Source organism: Ostrea edulis, chromosome 1 (genome assembly GCF_947568905.1).
Source record: "Ostrea edulis chromosome 1, xbOstEdul1.1, whole genome shotgun sequence".
Classification (NCBI taxonomy): Eukaryota; Metazoa; Mollusca; class Bivalvia; order Ostreida; family Ostreidae; genus Ostrea; species Ostrea edulis.
In genome coordinates, this window is record NC_079164.1 from 53,866,429 (window position 1) to 53,890,323 (window position 23,895).

General features: G+C 33.9%; 1 protein-coding gene across 1 annotated transcript in view; it reads left to right on the forward strand.

Moving 5' to 3' along the window:
* Positions 1-2,372: 2,372 nt before the first annotated feature.
* Positions 2,373-23,895, forward strand: part of LOC125645628 (telomere repeats-binding bouquet formation protein 1-like) — a 69,616-nt gene continuing 48,093 nt past the window's right edge. The window contains exons 1-7 of the mRNA XM_048871299.2: positions 2,373-2,479; positions 3,644-3,772; positions 6,745-6,873; positions 6,988-7,048; positions 14,795-14,931; positions 19,500-19,625; positions 21,953-22,102. Of these exons, the coding sequence (XP_048727256.2) occupies positions 14,871-14,931; positions 19,500-19,625; positions 21,953-22,102 (337 nt within the window). The 5' untranslated portion in view covers positions 2,373-2,479; positions 3,644-3,772; positions 6,745-6,873; positions 6,988-7,048; positions 14,795-14,870. The remainder of the gene's footprint in view (positions 2,480-3,643; positions 3,773-6,744; positions 6,874-6,987; positions 7,049-14,794; positions 14,932-19,499; positions 19,626-21,952; positions 22,103-23,895) is intronic.

The window sequence follows — 23,895 nt, forward strand, 5'->3', positions numbered from 1 at the left end:
AAGGTAGATATATAGGGGAGAATACTCGATTTATATATGATATTATGTCATACACTGAAAGAAATAATATCCCAGGCCTTCTAGTTCTCATTGATTTCGAAAAGGCCTTCGACTCAATGTCATGGTCATTCATATATAAAGTTTTAAAGTATTTTGGTTTTGGGGAAAACTTTATTCAATGGATAAAAATCTTAAACACAAATTTCAGAGCCTCAGTTTTACAGAGTGGCTTCTTATCTGAACAGTTTGATATACAAAGGGGATGTAGGCAGGGTGATCCCATTGCACCTTATTTATTCATTCTATGTGCAGAAATTCTTGCAATATTAATTAAACAAAACAAAAGTATAAAAGGCATATGTATAGAAAACACAGAACACAAAATATCGCAATATGCAGATGATTCTTCACTAGCCCTTGACGGATCACCTGAATCGCTTTTTGCAGCTCTAGATACGATAGAATTTTTTTCCAGTTTTTCTGGTCTAAGGATTAATTCTTCTAAAACAAAAATTGTTTGGATTGGTTCAAAGAAATTTTCAGATCAAGTTTTTCACCATACAAGATGGAAATTAGATTGGGGATCAACAACTTTTAATTTATTGGGTATTAATTTTTCGGTTGACCTTACAGAAATTGAAGATATAAATTTCGGAATTCAAATACCAAAAATCGTTGCTCTTACTGAACAGTGGAAAAGAAGGATTCTTACTCCCATTGGGCGGGCTACTGTCATTAAAACCTTGCTTATTCCAAAATTGAATCATTTGTTTATATCCCTTCCTACTCCAAAGAAAGAAACAATCTCTTATTTATACAAAATTATTTTTGAATTCCTATGGAAATCTAGTGTAGATAAAGTTAAGAGGTCTGTGATAACACAAGACTATCTATTGGGTGGTATCAAGATGGTTGATATAAGCAATTTTATTACATCATTGAAATGCTCTTGGATTAAAAGGCTTACTAGGTCCAACTGTCAGAAACCATGGATGAATATTTTTTTTGCCATGTATGGAAATGATATTTTAAAGAAATTATATGACTTTGGAGATAGTTTTATTGTGGAACAATTATGTGTTAAAAGCAATGTTTTTTGGAAGGATGTTTTTAATGCTTGGTTTTTTTATTTGAAGACTAGTCAAAATCTTCCAAATATTAAAAATAATTTTCATAATATTCCAGTGTGGTACAATTCTAATATTAGAATTGCGGGAAAACCTGTGTTTTATGAGAAATGGTATGAAAAGGGGATTAAAGCTGTTCAAGATTTTTTTGATACTGATTGTAACTTCCATACCATAGAAAAATTTCAGTGTTTATACAATCTTCAAGAAGTATGTGTAATGAAATACAATAGCATTATTACTGCAATTTCAAAATATTTAAAACGTCTGTCAATTGATAGACACTCAACCAAACAAAATGTTAATCCATGTATGCCTATATTTTTTGAACCAGTTTTATTACATGAAAGATGTTCTAATATTATTTACAATATTTTAAATGCAAAAGAAGATATCCCAACTTCTATGGGCAAGTGGAAAACTGAACTATCTTCATATGGAGTAGATGATATTTCAGTGCAAGATCTGTTTAAAATTTGTTTCAAAACATCTAGTGATTCTTCTGTTCAGTGGCTACAGTTTAGAATTTTACATAGAATTCTTCCTGTTGGTTATTATTTGAAAAACATTAGTGTTAAAACAGATGATCTCTGTAGATTTTGTACAAGTAATATTGAAACAATAACACATATTTTTACTTCGTGTAATAAGACCCAAACATTGTGGAGTGAGTTAAGTCTTCATATATATAGAAAAATTTCAGAAAGAATTGGTTTTAATGTGTCAAATATAATATTTGGTGAAATTCCACTGTCTTTAAATAATAAAGCCATAAACTTTATAATTTTATATGCTAAACAATACATATTTATCTGTTTAATGCAGAATAAAGAACCAAATCTTGTTAGATTACTATGTCACTTAAAGTTTAAATATCATGTAGAGAAATATGCTGCAATTCAAGCATTTAAAATACATAACTTTGATAAAATATGGATGAAGTGGGAAAATATTTTTGCAATTGATTAATTATTACTACATGTACTTGTCATTATTTTTAGTACATGTATTATTGTTATTATTATTACTTTCACTATTGTACAGCAAGTAACCTAAACCACAGGGAGATGTATGCATGTATGAAAGGTATGTTTGTGTAAGTGTTTGATGTATTGTATGAAACCAAAAAAATAAATAAATTATAAAAAAAAAAAAAAAAGTTAACCAAGTAAAATTGAAATATTGAATATTGACAGTTTTTGCAGATAAAATCGGTTATTACTTTTTATTTTTTTCAACAGAAGTAAGAACTGATGTGACATTGTTACTGGACTGTTTGAAATGCCAGGTCAACAATCCAGCTGCTGTAAATCAAGCCCTTCTGACATTATCTTCAATTTTCAGTGCTTGTGGTAGGTAGGGGCATTTTATAAAATCTCTTGGCTTAAGATTTTCCCATATAGATTTAGATTGTTCAAATTACACAATATTTATCTCATTAAAGGGACTGATTCACAATTTCCCCCCAAAATTTTGTTTTTCCCTTTAAATGATCAAAATCTACAGTCTATTATGTTTAGAAGGTTTCACCAAAAAAAAAGTTTATGACAGAAGCTCATTTTAGAGAGATTATTATTTGTTTTGAAAACAAAGATTGAAGTTTTCAAAATAAATGGATATTGATCCAAGTTTATTATATATATAACATTTCAAGTACATACTTTAGGTAAAATGCGTCATTTAAAAGTTTAAATTTGTAATTGTGTAAAATGAAGATGCATTAAATTACAAAATTAATGTTTCACTGATTTGTTTGTTTACATAAAAAGATTTGAGTCTTTGTTTACATAACACAGAATTATACCTAAAATAATTGCTCTTATCCTTGCATTCAGAAGGTCCAAATTTTGATTGTCATCCTTAAATGAGTTATATTTTTAATCTTTAACATCAAAAATGAAAAATATTTCTTTCAAAAAATGTGAACCAGTCCCTTTAAAACTAAATATGATGAATGTTGAAACTAATCAATTAACAAATAAAAACATACAAGTATGAATAGCAATCTGTATTCCTTTTCTACTGTTTATTTACAAATGAAAGTGCACATTAAAGCTATTAAATGTTCATTAAAAAGTAATATGTGATTTTTAACAGTCACTTGTCTTTACACTAAAGTGTAATCGATGTCGAATGACAGAAACTTACAGGATTTTTACTCCCCCTCCCCCTAACATAGATCTTTTGTTCTCGCCCCTAACGGTTTAAATTTACTATGTGATATTTAGGATAATCATATACAGTGGAGCCTCGGTAATCTGGACGCCATTAATCCAGACGCTTCATCTTCCGGGATGCATTTTTTATTACAAACCGTTAAAATGCATTGAAAATTGTACCATTAATCCAGACGGTAATTTTGGGGGGAAGATCCGTCTCGGACAATTTCAACAAAGCGTAAATTATAAAGAAAACATAAGCCACAGTAATTGAAGCGATTACCTGTACCCTGTACATCCATTTCAATTTGGGGAAGGGGCACATGTGATTTACAAACATTTCTTCTTTATTTTCAGATTTCGTCAAAGAATATTTTAAAGACATTGGAGGACTAACATTCCTTGTGGATCTTCTTACTTCAATAGAAAATCCTGACGTTCAAGAAAGAACTTTCTTTTGTCTTGGTTGTGCAATTGAAAGAAACGGTATATGACTTATCAATCGTATTTCTCAGTAGCCTGACACCCAAGGCTACAAAATTTTATATTGGGCCAGTAAAATTTGGTCTTGAAATAGACTTATAGCTCAATGTATAAGTGAATTTTTTGAAAAGATGTACATAATCTATAGCTTTTGCATGATTTAAATGAATTCATTTGGCTCATCAAAGTTTGAATTGCAGATGACTGAAATAGACAACATAATGGTTAATGGTATCAATTGATCTATTATAGTCAATAGCCCAGTGGTAAAGCACTTGTTTCGTAACCAAGAGGTTGTGAGTTTGAGCCCCACTCATGCCATGGCCACAGCAAACCTAAGACATAAACATGGGTAGTGATTACTCCTTCATCAAACACTCAGCATTTAGAAGTGAGAATCACAGGCTTTCAGATATGACCTTTAAAGTGTTAGGGCAGGCATTGGCACGATAAAGAACCCTCACTGTTACAGCTCTGAGCGCTAAGCATAGGTCCAAATTTGCGATAATTCACTTACAGCTGGTGACATCTCAATATGAGTGGAATGTAAAACAAACAAAACCTAATATCATATTTGTACACAGTCAAGGTCATTTAGAGAATTGGTTCAAACAGAAATTCTCCTTAAAGAGGTTCACACTTTGAATTTTTACATGGAAGGGGATTTATGTAATTGAAAAGGAAAAATTGGGGTCTGGCATAGTGCTTGTTGTTAAACTTGACCTTATTGCACTTAGAATTTACTTACAATTTCACATTAGGCTGTGTTTTTGTTAGTGTCGAATTACTGTAACATATACTGGGGGAAAACACTGTTAAAATTATCATGATAATTTTTGGAGTGGGATACATTTGGTATCTATGCTCTCTAACTATCAGTAGAAAGATAATTTTCTGTGGGAAAATGTACATTTTATTAAAAATAAATGGAAACAAAGTCAAAACTGGAAACCAACACATTTAGGTTTAATTTGCAGAAGATTCTCAAGAGTGGATAACATGTGTTATTCATTAGGGTCTAGATCCAAAGTTATAAACTTAAAGAAATAAAGTAGATCACCAACACAACATGAGGCTGAGAATGCATGATAAAGGATCTCCCCACTTTAGCTGTGACATTATGGCCCCTGATGATTTAGTAAAACATGGAATTTTGAATTACAATTTGCAATGCCCCAGCATGTTCATTAATACCTTAACTTAGAGGTTTGGCATTCTATTTTACTGAAAAGTTCGTCAACATTAAGAGCTATGCCGTCTTTTGAAATCGGATTTGTCTGTTTTTTGTTTATTATACACACACACCCCACCCCCCACCCCACCCCCCGAACGAAGTTCTGAGGGGTATATAGGAATCACTGTCTGTCTGTTCGTCTGTCTGTCTGCAGATTTGTGTCCGGGCCATAACTTCTTTGTTCTTTGACTTAGGCATACCATATTTGGCACACAGGTAGATCACCATGAGACGATGTGTCGAGTACCTTTATGACATCTATATGACCTTGACCTCAAGGTCAAAATTAAAGGTTTTTTTACAATGGATTCGTGTCCGGGCCATAACTTCTTTGTTCTTTGACATAGGCATACCATATTTGACACATGAGTGTATCACCATGAGACAATGTGTCATGTACCTTCATGACCTCCATATGACCTTAACCTCAAGGTCAAAATTAAAGGTTTTTACAATGGATTCGTGTCAGGGCCATGACTTCTTTGTTCTTTGACATAGGCATATCATATTTGACACATGAGTGTATCACCATGAGACGATGTGTCGAGTACCTTCATGACCTCTATATGACCTTGAACTTTGACCTCAAGGTCAAAATTGATTATAGGGTTTTGACATAGTCATACCATAAGACATGGGTGTATCACCATGAGACTATGTGTCATGTACATTCATGACCTCTTTATGACCTTGACCTTTGATCTCAAGGTCAAAATTATAGGTTTATGCCATGGATATGTGTTCGGACTATATCTTCCATTTTCTTCTACTAAGGCATACCATATTTTTACACTCTGGAAAGAGGTAATTTATACCTATTAACAACACCCTTTGAGAGATTGGGGTAAGCGGGGGGTATTCTTAGTGAGCATTGCTCACAGTACATCTTGTTAAAATTGTGCACATGATACAAAGTCTTGCCTTAGAATTTAATATGGAACTCAAAAAGTGGGGTTATAGATCAAATTTTTGAATTGATGTTCTCTTTGGAAAGAAATATCAACCCAATGTATGAAGTTACAAAATTTTGATTGACGATACATTGTATAAGACAGAAATGCTAAAATTGTGCAGATATAGAAATTTTTGATTTAACAATCCTGCTACAAAATTTTGTCCTTTCCTATATAACCCTTTCAAAATTTGAATTGACATAAAAAAAAAAATTCAATTGGTTGGGTTTAAATTACAAATGTATCATGTTTGGGCAAAAATGAAGTAAGCATTGAACCAGCTACTTAAACAGTTATAGCATCCTGTGCAGTTGTGCCCATGCAGAAGCTGAGGAGCTGACTTCGTTATGGTTACCACCTTTTCAATGTACTATTAGTAACACTGGTGGACCTTTACTGACTATAGTCAGTTTTCTAGTTTGATGGAATTTGAAACACTTTCTTTAGTCTTAAGCAGATTTTAAAGTATTAAGCTTTGAATTAGAAATTTTAGGATTTTTTTGTTAAATGTGATTGTAATATGATATTAAAAAATTCTTAATGATTTCAGATAAAAAAATTATCATTTGTTTTCTGATGACTCACTGAATAGATCTATATGCATTGTGATATCCTAGCTGGATCACAATTTAAAGCAACTAGATTGATGATGATGATAATACCCAAAACTCAAATTAAATGAAAATTCAACCATTCTGCCATACTGATCTATTAGTATTTTTCTGTGAAATATAAATGGAAACCTTTTTTTGTCTTTGCATTAATTATGAACATTTGAAATCTTTCAGTGTTTTGTCAAAAGTTCCTTACTTCCAGTACTGTTTTCAAATTCATTCGAACAATATTGTCGAGAGGTTCTACTGCCAGATTAAAACAAACAGCAACATTTCTTCTCATCAATCTTGTGTCAAACAACGGTAAGTGTGATATTACTATGTCTTACAAAATTTGTCCCCATATTCTTTTGAATTTTAACTGAAAAGAATTTAGAATATGGTTATAACTTATATGCATGGCAATTTTCTTTTTAGGAGAAGGACAAGTCTTGGTGAAACAAACACAATGCCTTTCTACTCTGACGGAATTACTCTGGTACTTGTAGACATTTTTATTCTGTATAAATATTGGTTTTTACTTAGAATATCTGAAAATAAGGTCTCTTTGCCTTACCATGAACTGTACATTGTATTATTAGGTCACCTGAGTCACTCAGTTGATCTATTTCTATCTGTTTTTGTCCATCATCGTACTTTTGAACATTTTCAGCTTCTTCTTTTGAATGGCTGAACCAATTCTAACCAATTTGGTATAATACATTAATGCCAATGGGTAAAAGGGGAACAAAAAATGTGAATCATATGGTGTCTGCCTGGAGATAGGTCCAAAACCATAAAAATTAATGCAATCTTCAAAAATCAGGCAGTCAAACTGTTTGCCTGATTATAACAAGCAATGAACCCTCTACCAAAATTATGAAATTCATGGCCCTGGGATCAGGCTCCATAGTGGGGCTGATTTAGTCATGTATATATTGAAAATGCATTATATATACTGATCAAAAAAAGAAACACATAGTAGAAATTTTTGCTGCATCATTTCAAATAATATTTTCAAACATTTTTATTGGGATCGATCTAGAATGAATCACCTGATTACTCCTTGTTATATCTGATGCTAGTATATACTGGATAGATATTCTATAGAATCTGAGGACTATAAAACATACTTTCATAAAATCCTAAAAACGGTCTCTGTAACTCTTTATTGTTGTAAGAGCTAATGCATGTGATTCAGGCACCAGTAGTCTATCAAATGCAGAGATTCTCGATATTTGATTGTGTTGTCTTTAAATGTAACCACTTTTTAAGTCACCTGAGTAAACTCAGGAGACCTATTGTAATGGTTGTTGTCTGTTAACAATTGAACATTTTTAACTTCATCTTGATAACTACCAATAGTTCCAATTCCTTTTAAATTTAGTATGAAGCATCTTTGGAACAAGGGGAACATAAATTGTAAATTTCAGAATTCCTGCACCCCAGGGGCCTTAAGATGGGGCAATACCTGACAAATTTTCAAAAATCTTCTCTACAACCGCACATGTGTAAGAAAAACTAAATACATAGTGATACAGAGCAGGAAGTCCTCTACCAAAATTGCAAATGTCATTATCCCCGGGGTAGAGGTTCTGACAGGGATATTCAGAAAGAACAAGTAATCCTTTACCAAATTGTAAATTTGATGATCCCAGGGGGTAGGGGTTTTGGTATTGGGGTCTAGATGTTAAAGGGAAAGGCTTGTTTTCTTAGATTTTATGTTATGCATCAAATCACAGCAAAGTTTGGATTCTAAAGTATCTTATTTGCAAACAAATAACCTTTTTTATCATTCCGGGATGAATTATAAAACATTCATTTAAAATAAATGAGTGCTTGCATCACTCTTTCGATAGTGAAACCATACTTCATAAGAGGTGTTTTAACAAGCCATTAAATAAAATTTTAGTGTAATGAGCTACCTCAAAGATGATCCCTAAAAATTATTTTTTTTAAAAACTATGGAAAATGAAACAAGTTTTAGTGTGCTAAAACAATTTTTCCTAGTCAGCCCAGCATTTACATCATTTTAGCTGAGTTGCGTAGCAAATCTCGGCTTTTAAATTGGCGAAGGATCGGCGTCCACAATTAGCTTGTCTGGTCTATAACTTTCATACTTTTTGGTGCATCTTTGTGAAACTTGCATAACATGATCACATCCAAAAGAGGAAGGTTCCTTTTTATTTTGAGGTCAAAAGGTCAAGGTCACTTTGTCACTAAATGCCATAGATTTGAGCTTGTCCGGTCTCCAACTTTCATACTACTAGGGGCATCTTTGTTAAACTTGCATAACTTGATCACATCCAAAAGAGGAAGGTTCCTATTTATTTTGAGGTCAAAGGTCAAGGTCACTTTGTCACTAAATGCCATAGATTTGAGCTTGTCCAGTTTCCAACTTTCATACTACTATGGGGCATCTTTGTGAAACTTGCATAGCATGATCACATCCAAAAGAGGAAGGTTCCTATTCATTTTGAGGTCAAAAGGTCAAGGTCACTTTGTCACTAAATGGTCTCTTTTTCACTATATACTGTAGATTTGAGCTTGCCTCTAACTTTTATACATGTACTTGGGCCAAATTTAAAAAAAAATGTTGGTTTGCCATAGCCCAAGGGTCATAAAAAATATTGGGTCAGTCTGTCGGTGTTTTTTTTTTTTTGCTTTTATATATTGAATATCAAAACTCTGTTTTTTATATTTTGTGTTCTTTTGATGAATTAACCCTATTACAGTGAATTACATGCAGAGCTGTCAGAAACCTCTCTAAAAAGTGCAGTTTTAACTTCATGGACAGGAGTAATTTGTGTATGGCTCATATATCATTTTGTTATTCTGATATGGTACTTGTTTTGTGGGTGTTTGTTTTCCAGGTCTTGAATATGTCCATTGTTTTTTCAAAGGAGTAGGTACAGTTTCTACAGTCATCTGGCCCAAAATATTGATGATTTCACTTGGAGCTCAAATCCTGGCATTCAATTAAGGAATAGTTTAGCAAACCCAAAAGTCACTCAGTTTGATCAGCAAAATGATTAGTGTCCTATGACGAGAGCTTGAAGTTGGCATAAAATTGCAAAAATGCCATTTTCAATGAAAATATCCACAAATTCAGGTGGTTTTCCTTTTAGAAAACATACAGCGCATGCGTCGAGCAAATTCATATTGAAGCATGTTTTTCATCTCAAAATGATACACAATATATATCATTTTCATTTTGCTCGACAAATGCGCACATCTTTTCCTGAGCAATAATTTGTATGACATTTGACAGTTTTCAGGCTTATTTTGAGAAAAAGGCGGGAAATGTCTTATTCATGATGTCATAATGCTATCCATTTAGGACTATCATTCTGATTTTGTTGACATAGTATACCTGGCATTTATTTTACTTTCTTAAAACACTGATTTTAAGGTTAATTCCAGACACATTTTATAGAGAGAAATTTTTTGGGCCTTTTTATGTATACAACCGTACCTTGTTCTTTGTCTAGAGTCTTGGTTAATTGCCATGATTTTACTCTCAATGGCCAATGCAACATGCATGTATTATGCAACTGAAACTTGGTAGCATTGCTGTTGAACTAAAACATTATTCGTATAAACTCAACACAATTTCATGTTCAATGATGTTGGTCAAACGATTTCTGATACATTAAATCCGTGCTCCGCGGTACCTCGAATTACCGAAATGCCCATGATTTACCGAAATGCCTCCAGAAATACCGAAATGCCCATTAGAACTAACGAAATTCCCCTTTAAATCAATTTTTTAAAGTTAAATTGAAAGATTAGGGATTGATTCAATGTGTAAAATACCATCTCTGAAGAAAAAATAACATAAAAATTTTAATAAAAAAGTCTTGTTAGAATTTGTGTTAATCTAAGGAAGGTAACTCATGTTATTTTTCTTTCATTTCGAAGAATATGTTAAACCATTATTTCCTAATCATTATATATATATACATTGCTTAAGTTGAATTAAATCAACATTCAGATATATTTTGCAATTCAAACAAATATTGTATAGGGGAAAAAATCATCGGTGATATACATGTATAAATTTTGCTAGTGTTATCTTTCTTTGAAACATCGTGAATGTGAGAATTGAACACAATTGAATTTCCTAAATTTACAATCACAAATTTAAAAACGTTTTATCATAAAAGATTAACATATATAAACTTAATCTGCATTAATGTATATACATGTAATTAGAGGGGAATTTCGATACTTTTAGGTGGTATTTCGAAAACTAATTCCTGGGGGCATTTTGGTAAATTGCGGGCATTTCCGAATATTCGGGGTACCCATTTACATTTTCATCGGACACAGTTGTTGTTTGTGTCCATAATTATCGAATGATGCCTCGTCGGATTGATAAAATTCTACCAGTATGCCATGTGCCGAATCGATCATTTGAGCGCTTAAAATTGCGGCGATTTACAAAACGCAACAAAGAACAAAACTAAAAACAAAACCAAACGCATCTTCACAAGTCAAGGGCTATTGATTAGTTACCTCGTTACAAAATAAAAACAACACGCAATGTTCTTGATGTTAAGAAAAGTACCCCACGAAGACCATTGTTTACTTTCTGTTTTTGCTCTTTCCAAACTTGCATCTTAAACGAGGAATCTCATTGGATGATTTGATTTTAGCTTATTGCGTCATCCCCTGTCCCAAACCCATGTTTTGGTAACTGTTGCGAGCATGGTGCGAGGTAACGAATCAATAACCCTTGACTTGTGAAGATGAACCAAACGTGGATAGGGATAGGAACTTGAAAGAAAAACAGAAGTCGGAAAATCGAGTGAAGAAAAAAAAACATGGCCGAAATTATGTCATTAAAAACTTTCCAGTCGGGGGGTTAAAAATGGGTCGGTCGCGCGATGGCAAACAAACTCCTTTTTAATTTTGGCCTTGCTGGTGCATGTTTATCAGACTTCAAATCCTGATGACATTGAATATTCATGTTGTTTTTGAAATCCAAAGGTCAAGGTCATTATCACACTAAATACCTATTGCGGCCATTCAAAGCTTATAAACTATATATACTTATAAACTATAGTAAATACATGCATGTATTTACTTCGTGAATGCAAGCATGCATAATTTACCAAACTGCAACTCGGCCATACGCATCTTTGATGCGTTTTAGCGATTTTTGTGTTTTCAATAAAAGGAGCATGGACACGATTTGAGCTGAAAATTTTTAAATCTTATTTTTTCCTTTTTATTGTCTACAATGCTTAACTAAAGTATTTCAAATGTTCAACCAAAATTTGAATATCAGTTGTTGAGTTAAAATTAAGATACAGCACTCACAATTGTTTTCTATGTAAACAAGGCTCGATGCCAACTTTTTGTTTACATATAGATTGCTTAAAGGTCTAAGATATTGATAAAATTTTGCATGTTCCAAAAAGGTGGCGAAATTAAAGATCATAAGTAGAAAATCACAAAGAGTTCTTCAGAATGTTTACAAACACATTGGATATGATAGTAATTACAAAATAATTCCCTGTCCCCATTTGCCTAAACTGGTACCCTGTTGACTTCGCATCTCTTATGTTTGTGTGTAGCCACCAATCAACGAGGTACCAGTTTAATATATTGTCCTCCAGACAAACATTTTATAAAGGTCTAAAACGTCAAAATGACTTCAATTTCAAAGCGCTGCAGCTATAGATAACTCATAATTAATACTACAAATTTGTTGGGGTTTTTTTTTAGTTCTTCTTGCAAAATATTGTGATGTCATTTTAGAGATAAAAGATAGACATTGTGCCTATAATAGAAAATGGCATGTTTAAAACAAAATGAGATGTGCCAAACACTAGTAACTATTTAATTGTGTTCAGAATGAACTTGTAAATTTGCTTTAAACTGAACTTTTACTAATACATAACCTATATGTAAAAAAAAAAAAACCATGGTACAAGTCTTGTTTACATAACAAAGAGTTGTGAGCTCGCAAATTTTTGCTGACCATTAATTAGAAATACCTTAGCTAAGCATTATAAACATTGAAAATTAAAAAAAAAAAAAAATTTAAAATATTTCAGCTCAAATCGTGTCCATGCCCTTTAAAGCATTTCTCAAATGAATATGAAAAGTGTACTATGCGTTTCTTTTTTTTTTATAAGTATATTATAAAGTCATCTTTTACTCTTGGGTGTCAAGCAATTAAACTGTATGAATGATTATGATAAAGTTGTGAAATTCATGGCCTCAGGGTTAAGGGATCAGGTCCCAGGGTGGGGCTGAGTTGGTCATATACATGTATTGAAAATGTTTTATACCTTAGAAAAGGTTCGTTATTTCTGGACATCAAGGAGGTAAAATGTTTGCAGATTATAATGAATACCCAAGTCTTTACCAAGACTGTAAAATTCATGACCCCTGGGTTTAATGTTCAGTTCCAAGGGTGGGGCTAAGTTAGTCATTTGTCAAAAATGTATTATATCTCAGCAATCTTCTTCTTTACATCTGAACATCAAGGAGGCAAAATGTTTGTATGGTCATGATAAGCATTAAGTCATCTGCCAGAATAGTGAAATTCATGACTACAGAGTTCAGGTTCTATACGCAAGATCGCGACTACTTTTTCCGTCTTGGTTTTAAATTTTACTTTCTCCTTTCAAAGTCTCGCGAGACCCAGAGTATGTGAGAATTTGGACATGTTGGTAAATAATACCAGTTCTGCAACTTTTGTCGTGATCGATTCACCCGATTTTAACAATGGTGTACTATCATTGTATTGCAGTAATGATTCAAGAAAGAAACATAATACACAGAAATATCCACAACTGATATAATTTAATGGAAATGTGGTGGATTTTTTCCACTGCTGTCAGCCAGGAAATTCCCAAAGCTGAGAAGAGCTTGCGTCAAAATATATAGCTTCGCGAGCTAAATTCAGAAGTGCATTTTTCCTGTATCCAGACGTTTTTACACACCTTTCATTTAAAAATGCTTTTAATTGTGGAAAGCACATGGAGGTTAAATCGTCTTCCGATGCCATGTTTTGAATAATCAAAAAATGCCCAAGATCAACACGCTTTTCCGGACTTCTTTACAAGAGAGTTCCGCTAACTCGGTATTTACGATCTTGCGTATTATGGTATGTGTAAGCAAGCATGGGGTTTTCTACTGAATGTTCCTAGAGTATGACAAATTACCTAATGGTATGTGAGAAATGTTTGTGTATTAATGAAATTAATTTAATTCATTGAAATTTTAAAATTTCATGCACACACATCATGAGTTTTGGAAAATGTACTCAGGTGAGAGTTCAGGTTCTATTATCATGGCATGGCATGTGTAAGCAACCATGCAGTTTTCTACTGAATATTCCTAGAGTGGGTTAGGCCCTATGGCAAATTACCTAATGGTATGTGAGAAATGTTTGTGTAGTAATGAAATTAATTTAATTCATTGAAATTTTAAAATTTCATGCACACACATCATGAGTTTTGGAAAATGTACTCAGGTGAGAGTTCAGGTTCTATTATCATGGCATGGCATGTGTAAGCAACCATGCAGTTTTCTACTGAATATTCCTAGAGTGGGTTAGGCCCTATGGCAAATTACCTAATGGTATGTGAGAAATGTTTGTGTAGTAATGAAATTAATTTAATTCATTGAAATTTTAAAATTTCATGCACACACATCATGAGTTTTGGAAAATGTACTCAGGTGAGAGTTCAGGTTCTATTATCATGGCATGGCATGTGTAAGCAACCATGCAGTTTTCTACTGAATATTCCTAGAGTGGGTTAGGCCCTATGGCAAATTACCTAATGGTATGTGAGAAATGTTTGTGTAGTAATGAAATTAATTTAATTCATTGAAATTTTAAATTTTCTCGCACATGAGTTTTGAAAAATGTACTCAGGTGACCGTTAAGGCCCATGGGCTTTTTGTTTTGTGAATATTATTACTTATAGTTGTAGACATTCAATATCAACTTGTAGACTTGGAAATGATGATACTTATGTACAGCTTTATTTTCACTTCCATTTTTATTTTCATTGCATAAGTGGAAGTAAAAAGACATAATATTCATGGTATAGCAAAAAAAATAAAACTCTGGAATTACTGAGTAAAAATGTTTCACCTGGAAAACGTCAAGTTAACCTAGAGCAAATTCAAAGCTGTATATAGTGCAGGTATCAAGATGAGCATTCTAAATTTAAGTAGAAATTACATATGTACTAGCAGTTTTGAGTTTGGGATATTTCAGTCAATCTTTACCAAGAAATGTGAGGAGTGAAGTTGACACTGGGTTTGAGTGGTTTGACAATTCAGGACCCTCTAGCATGGAATTATGGACCAGTGTGATTAACGCTTTATGTTTCAGTATCAACAATCCACAGAATGGTAAATCATGTCTATCCGTTATATTATATTGTTATGTAGTACTATGGATCCAAGTTTCATTAATATTTACCGAAAATTTTTATGGGAACATATTGCTGCTGTCGTGTCCATTCATCTGTCTGTCCGAGGTCATATCTCCTAAACCTTTCATCAGAAATTGATAGGGATGTGCAGTTTTTCCGGTATATCGTGATAATTCATCCCACAATACGTATCACGATACAGTGGAGAAAAAAACGATATATTTGGACATATGTTAATTCCAGAAAAATTATGTTTATGTGTTAGGTTATAGATTAACTGTACAGGAAATAACAAAAAATAACAAGATGGCATCTGAACATGGTAAATATGCGGCGGAATCGTTATATTTCTGGTTTTTTTAGTCACAGGTTGCGAGTCATTTGATTATTATTTGATCTGATATTTTTGTTATTTGTTTTATTACAGTTACTATTACAAAATAAATGTTAAAAATAAACTGAATTTGGCTACTTTTGCACTTTAACACCAAAGCAGAAATGAAAATAACAGAGATATTATGATCTTGGGAAAAAATTTCATGATATATATATATTATTACTACAGTAACTTGATCCGAGGAGTCAGATCATATCGAGTTGACAGGCGCGGATCATCAGATCACACAAAACGCAAAGTGTCGAGTTTGATCTGATGATCCGCGCCTGTCAACGAGACGTGATCCAACTCTTCGGATCAAGTTACTGTAGTAATGATAAATTTATTATATACCCCCTTATGCATTTTAAATCCATATTTATAAGATAATAAATGTAATCCAAATTATCAAAAACACAGACATACCATGAAATTATGTTTTGTGGACGCAGTTTTGTTTTGTGACGAGGTCAATATTTTCCACAAATAAAGTTGCGTTGTTGCATTGTGACAGCATCAGTTTCAGAGGATACTGATACGGAATCAGAAAACCACAGTGTGGTGATCTGGAAAACCGGATCACACGCTGTGAAATTCACAGTATCAAAAAACCAAACATTGATGGGTATAAAATAAATTGCGATACAAAATTTTTGGCGATACCCATCCCTAGTAATTCATATAATTGATCACAAATGTTCCTTGAAACATTAGGACTTTTGGACCAAAGTCTTTTAAGGTCATTTTGGATAGGTCAAGGTCACTAAGAGCATATAAATCTTACCTATTTCAACAGTTTTTATGTTTCCCCTCTTTCAGGGGGAGACATATTATTTTTGTACTTTCTGTCCATCTGTCTGTCACAAAATCTTGTGAACACTTCCTTCTCCTTTATGGCTTTATATCTGATAGACTTGAAATTTTGTACGATACTTCAATGCCATTTGCAGATGTGCGTATTGCAGGGACGAGGATTCAATTGTCCTTAAAGTTATAGTGGATATGAGGGGTGGAGGGTTTAAAATAGTTTGTGAATACTTCTCCTATGTGGCTCATCAGAGTTCATAATGTCTATGTTCCAGCTCATGCTTTCTCCTCCATGCCAAGCAGTACATTAAGGGGAGGTTTCATTTGCAGTACTTCCAATTTGGGGAGCTGGGGAGACATTTGTTTTTCATAAAAACAATCTCTAATTGATATACCGTATATCAGGTTTTTTCCGCGTGTATCCAATTTCCGCTTTGTTCGCGACGATTTCTGAATCGTGGAAAATAAATCCGCGTAAATTTGATACAAAGTTTACTTTTATGATAAAGTTATACGGCCGATCTACCCTGCACATCTCAAAGTCTGTCAAGATTCACAACTATGAAAACAATGGCCTTGATTCCCCAATTCTTGATTTTATTAAATAAACATCTCAGGTTTTGTTAATTAACCTCATCCGACCCTGTGTTGATTATATGTTAATCAGTTGATGGCTTGGGTATAATAATTGAGTCAGTGTGTCAACTAAACAAGATCACAGCCGAACTATTACCCGTGCGTTTTAAAACGAAAGTGCTAGGGGCGATAATTCTCAGAATAGTCATGCTCGACTGAAATCGAAAGTAGGAATCGCGTTATAATCGAAATATGTAAAGTCGTTGAATAAAGGTAAAATTTCGTGAAATCACACGGAAATGTAAAAATCACGGTCGTTGGTTACGTTAGACAAGTCGTTTAATACAAGTACAATAGGTATGGTAACGCCTTGGGGTGGATTATTACGCTCACATACAGCAGCGAGTCGCTTATTTACTATAGTGTAAAGAAAAGTGCAAAATCGTTGTGTGATCAGTAACTCAGAAATCGTGTAAATCGTTTCACTGTGTGAATTTTTTGCATAAGAAATCAAGAGTTATACTTTCACAAGCTGGCTTCTTTTATAAGTTTAAATAATCTTGAATTATATTTTCACGATGATTTTGAAATAGTGAAAATTTGATTCGCATAAATTTAATACACTATATTAGATTCTGATTCGCAGAAAAAACATGACGCGGAAAAAACCTGATATACGGTAAAAGTTCCATATTTCAATAGCTGAAAGCTCAAGTGAGCTTTTCTGATCACCTGTTGTCCGTTGTCTTGTCTGTCCGTCTGTAAACTTTTTATAGTGTTACCTCTGTATATCACCACTCATTATATCGCCATTATATCGCCACCCCCGCATACTGCCATCGAAATTTACAGAACGGATTTCCATACACACTAAAAAAAAAACTGATATAACACCAACCACGCCTATCGCCATCTGCCACCCGTTTTCAGGTACAAAAGGTCTTATTGCCTTTATACATCCCCTGATAACAATGCCAATGACCAGGGATCATAAGCCCTAATTATACATAATTGGTCTGTTTGATTAATCTAGTATGATTAAACTAAATCTAGTATGTGTCATGAAAACAGGTAAGCATAGGTAATTGCGATGATAACTTGAACATACTCATTTACAAAATTTTTATGAAACTGTCCAGTAGTATTGCCTACGCCTGAGCAACTGAGAAACGAAACTACTATCAGCTGCAAACTTCCGCCAATATTCGAAAACCATGACCTCTGGGGGTAGTTTGGAGCCACAGTAGGGGATCAGAATTTTACACGCAAATATATAGGTAAAATCTTTGAAAATCTTCTTCTCAAGAACTTCTGGGCCAGGAAAGTATTTACATGAAAGCTTCTTGACATACTGCAGATTCAAGTATGTTAAAGTCCTGACATAATGCAGATTCAAGTTTGTAAAAATCATGGCCCCTGGGGGTAGGTTGGGGCCACAATAGGGATCAAAGTTTTACATGCGAATATATAAGGAAAATCTTTACATATTGGCCAAGGTGACTCAGGTGAGCGATATGGCCCATGGGCCTCTTGTTGTCATGTATGAATCATATATCACACAAATAAGTAATAAGCAAATGATTTTCAGTCAAAGGTCATTCAAGGTAATTTTGCAAAGGTCAATGTGATTTTAATATAATTATAATATATATATATGATATATAATTATAATATATATAATATAATATAATTATAATATATATATTATATTTTAATATAATATAATCATATCAGATAATATATGCCTTCTCTGAAAAAACTTCATTTCAATAATATTTTAACAAAGGTCACTCAAGGTTATTTTTAGATGACTTGACTTACTTAGGTTACGTATAGCAATTTGTCAGCATCTGTCGTCATGCATTACCAATTGAACATTTCTAACTTCTTGATAATGTGGGGATCTGGGTTAGAATAGGTCCTCAGTACCCCTTGCTTGTTGTAAAAGGCAACTAAATGGGGCAGTCCTTCGAATGAGACTGCTAAAACTAAGGCCCCGTGTCACAGCAGCTGTGGCACGATAAAGATCCCTCCCTGCTCAAAGGCCATAAGCGCCCAGCATAGGTCTATATTTTGCAGCCCTTCACCGGCAATGGTGATATCTCCAAATGAGTGACAAATTCTCAGGCAGGACGTTAAATAATATACAATCAACCTTCTTGATAACTACCATTCCAATTTTTCTCAAATTTGGGACAAGGGGGACACAAGTGTAAATTTCAGGACTCCTGCACCCCTAGGGCATTAGGGAAGGGCAAAACTAAGAAAAACTAAATGCATGGTGATGTAGAGCAGGAAGGCCTCTTCCAAAATTGTGAATTTCATGATCCCTGGAGTAGAGGTTCTGGGTCCAGGGTGGGGCCAAACTTGTCATATAGTGTTTATGTGTAAAACATTTAAAAACATCTTTAATATTCTATTGATACTAAATTGAAAGTAAATGGATATTTAGAAGAAGGTAGTCCTTTGCCAAAATTATAAATTTCATGATCCCTGATGTCCTTGCAGTCGACACGACTAACTGTTCCTTGGAATACTCTAGTTATTTTATGTGACAATCATTTTGTGAATTACTAACAGAATATCATTGAAAAGTCCATGAATACCTAGGAAATACAACTCAAATATTCAATTGTTTTAAAAGTATGTTGAGAAAATAAACTTTGCTGGAAATAACTTACACTTTAAAATTTTCAGGACCTGATATATACAACCTGAATATTCTGATATTTTTTCTTTTCATCTTAATCCACATGTACTAATGATGTGCAACTTTGTTTTCAAAGATGAGAACCAGAAGGTGTGTGGACTACAAATTCCGTTCATTTTTAAACTCTTGAAGCAACACAGTGGGATTTCTTCATTGAGAAGACCTCTTTTGTTTCTTCTCGGATTCATTGTATCCAACAATAGTGAGTGTTTTATGTGTGTATAAAGATGATGAATTCTTTTTGTCACTTAATGGGGTACTCTACAGCATCATAATGGCTGACTTTCTTTTAAACCATGAATGAAAATATAGATATCGACAATATTTGTCTATTCATTTCAAAAACCTTCGCCTTGCTGAGTAGCTCAGTAGGTTAACATGTCAACTGCTGAACTGTAGATCACGGGTTCTAGTCCAGCAGGGGTTTTAATTTTTTTTTCAGATTGCTTTCTACTAAAACTGCATTTTTAGGTCACTTGAGTAAACTCAAGTTGTTGTCAATTTGCATTAACAATTGAACATTTTTAACTTCTTCTTGATAACATACTATTCCAATTCTTTTCAAATTTTGTATGAAGCATTCTTGGGACAAGGGGGACATAAATTAGAAATTTCAGGACTCCTGGGCCCTAGGGTGGGACAAAAACTGCCCAAAATTGACCGATTTTCAAAAATCTTCTTCTCTAGAACTGCACCTGTGTAAGAAAAACTAAATGCATAGTGATGTAGAGCAGGAAGGCCTCTACCAAAATTGTAAATTCCATGGTCCCCGGGGTAGGGGTTCTGACTCCAGAGGGGGGTGGGGGGGGTGGTGGCAAACCTACTATAAAGTGTTTTTATGTGTAAAACACTTAAATAACATCTTTAGTGCTATTGATACTAAATTGAAACTAAATGGATATTTAGAAAAAGCAGGTAGTCCTTTACCAAAATTGTAAATTTGATTATCCCAGGGGTAGTGGTTTTGTTATTAGGGTGGGGCCAAAATGGTCTGACAGTTAATAAATGTGTGAACAATAGAGATTTTTAGCTTCTTCATGATAACTACCATTCTAATTCTTTTCAAATTTGGTATGAAGCATCTTTGGAACAAGGGGGACATAAATTATATCATGTTTATATGTAAAACATTTAATTATCCTCTTCTTTAGTGCTATTGATACTTCTTTAGTGCTATTGATACTAAATGGATATTTAGAAGGAGTAGGTAGTCCTTTACCAAAATTGTAAATCGCATGGTCTTAGGGGTAAGGGTTTGGTTTCAGTGTGGTGTCAAAATTATAATAATGATTTGAAGGACTTATTATACCCCCAGCAACAAGTTGTGGGGGGGGTATACTGGAATCGGGTTGTCCGTCTGTCCGTCCGTCCGTCTGTAGACGCAATGGTTTCCGGACTCTAAAGCATTATCCTTTCCACCTACCGTCACCATATCATACATATGGACTACCCATGGGATGAAGATGTTCCCTATCGATTTTGGGGTCAAAAGGTCAAAGGTCAAGCGCACTGGACATCGAAGAAGCAATATGGTTTCCGGGCTCTAAAGCGTTATCCTTTCCACCTACAGTCACCATATCATACATATGGACTACCCATGGGATGAAGATGTTCCCTATCGATTTTGGGGTCAAAAGGTCAAAGGTCACGCGCACTGGACATCGAAGTAGCAATATGGTTTCCGGGCTCTAAAGCGTTATCCTTTCCACCTACAGTCACCATATCATACATATGGACTACCCATGGGATGAAGATGTTCCCTATCGATTTTGGGGTCAAAAGGTCAAAGGTCACGCGCACTGGACATCGAAGTAGCAATATGGTTCGGTTTGTCATGCCATTTGTTTTTTACACTCAGAAAAGAGGTAGTTTATACCTATTACCAACACCCTTTGGGAGATTGGGGTAAGCGGGGGGTATTCTTAGTGAGCATTGCTCACAGTACCTCTTGTTTAAGTTTGCTGAGACTGTATAAAATCTAAATGCATACTTAGGAATAGCAGAAAAGTATGTACAAAAATTGGTGAATTTCACCACCCAGAGTTTTGACCCTAGGATTGTTCCAGATTAGTCATATCTTTTATTGAACGAACTATTAGAATTAATTAATATAAGCATAAAGAATTTAAGACAAAATACATGTAATATTTTGTATACTTTGAAAACACGAGATGTGTCCTGTAATACACATATTATATTATGTAAATCTTTTCATCAGTGTATGCACTTTTGAGGGCATTGAAGTTTTAAGAACACATCTTGTTTTATACTGTTGGTGATATTCATAACAGGAATTTTTTTTCTAGATTTCATAGCCCTTGGGAGTATAGTAATACTTTTCATGAGTACTCAGGTGACCGATAAGGCCTGTGGGCCTCTTGTTTGACTAAATGAATTAAATTTGAAAGTTTTCAATTTCAAAATATTGATGTACATATCCTCCATTTTTTATCCACATCAAATTTCTCTGGTGTAGCATTCATCCTTAAAAGATTAGAATTTTTCATATTCTGGTAATTCTTTCTCTAGGATCAAATCAGGATCAAGTTCGAAGGTGTGGGGGGCTGGATATCTTGTGTCTTGAGTTATTGCAGTTGTATAATCAATTAAATGATCCAGAAGTATTGAAAGAAGCTGTTCAAGTCATCACCACCATAGATTCCTGCATTTCTGACAATGGTAAGTACCTTTTCCGAGGAGCTTATGTTTATGATCCTGTGTGTGTGTGTGTGTGTGTGTGTGTGCATGTGATGATACAAAAAAGATAGGTCATAATAGTTGCTATTGTTTCATTATTTCATGTTTAGTAAATTTTACCTGTCTTAATATATTTGCCTAATATCACAGGAACACATGCATATATAGTAAAATTCAAATACAGTGAACACGGATATAGCAAATTTATAGTTAAAGCGAAATGAAGCTGGTTTCCCAGGCAAATTCCTTACAAGTTCTATGTAAAAATAACAAACACGGATATAGCGAGTTTACTCATATAAAGAAGTACCTGTTCCCCCGGACCCTTGAATTAAGGACATGCGGGACGATGTGGCCAAAAATAACTAGTCAATGAATATTTTTTCTTTTTTTCATGAAGCACCATCAGGATGTCCTGTACAATGTGTATAAATTTCATGACCACTTTCTAGGTATACAAGGGAGATAATAAGCTTTGAATTACCCCCCTTTTCGAAAATTGTGAATTTTACAAGATCATTCCGATTTTCAATTCAAAAAAATAATTTGATGGAATTTTTATCTATATCTTTTACAATAATCTTAAGAATATATGCAAAATATATAATAAAAACATGCTTAAACATAACCATGTAATAAGAAATTGGGAAAATTTAAGGCTTTGGGGTGGAAATTAGTACTTAAAAACAGGGTAGTCCAGATACTAAATGAAGCACTGCTCAAAAACCTGTCAATGAATTTTTTTGCAAACACTGCAATTAAAAGCTATTCATATACCCAACTTCCTGTAGAAATATGACCGGGTGAAGCTAATCTTGATTTTGAGGTAGGCGTCGTTGAAGTTATACATTGATATGTTCCCTTGGGGTTAGGCTTGGCGAAATATTTGTTATCGATAACTTTCAAGCTTATATTCTTTTCATGTACAACTACTGTTAAAAGTAATGGGGGAGGGGACAGTCTCAATTTATTTGCACTGCAAAATAAAAAAAAAAATGCTCACTGTCAAAGACGGGGGGGGGGGGGCAGCCTAATTCTTCGTGCCTGTTTTGGAATACATTGTTAGAAACTATATTTGTTTTGAACCTATTGAAATATTTAGAATTAAAATTAAATTTTTTAAAAATATAAATGTATATATTAAACATGGCTTCGGACAAAACGTCTAGTCTAGCTCTACAGTTCGTCTTCTTTCAAACCACGGGTTAGATCTAGTTAACATCAATATGAGCTACTACTTCCTTTACAAGATCAACAGCATTTCCAGGGCCATGGTAGCTAATGTCGCTTGACTCGATCGTCCCTATGCTATTTTTCAAGGTATTTATGTGTCGCACATGTTGTGACTTTGCACCTATTTCTTTTTTACACGTCTGCTTCTCGCATACATTCCGACGTGTGTCATATTTTTAGCTCACCTGAGCTGAAAGCTCAAGTGAGCTTTTCTGATCACCCGTATTCCAGCGTCCGTCCGTCTGTAAACTTTTCACATTTTCCAACTTCTTCTCAACAACCACTGGGCCAATTTCAACCAAAGTTGGCACAAAACATCCTTAGGTAAAGGGAATTCTAAATTGTTAAAATAAAGGGCCAGGCCACCTTCCAAGGAGAGATAATCAAGAAAAGGTAAAAATAGGGTAGGGTCATTAAAAAATCTTCTTCTCAAGAACCACTGGGCCAGAAAAGCTGAGATTTATATGAAAGCTTCCTGATATAGTTCAGATTCTAAATTGTTAAAATCATGGCCCCCGGGGGTCGGATGGGGCCACAATAGG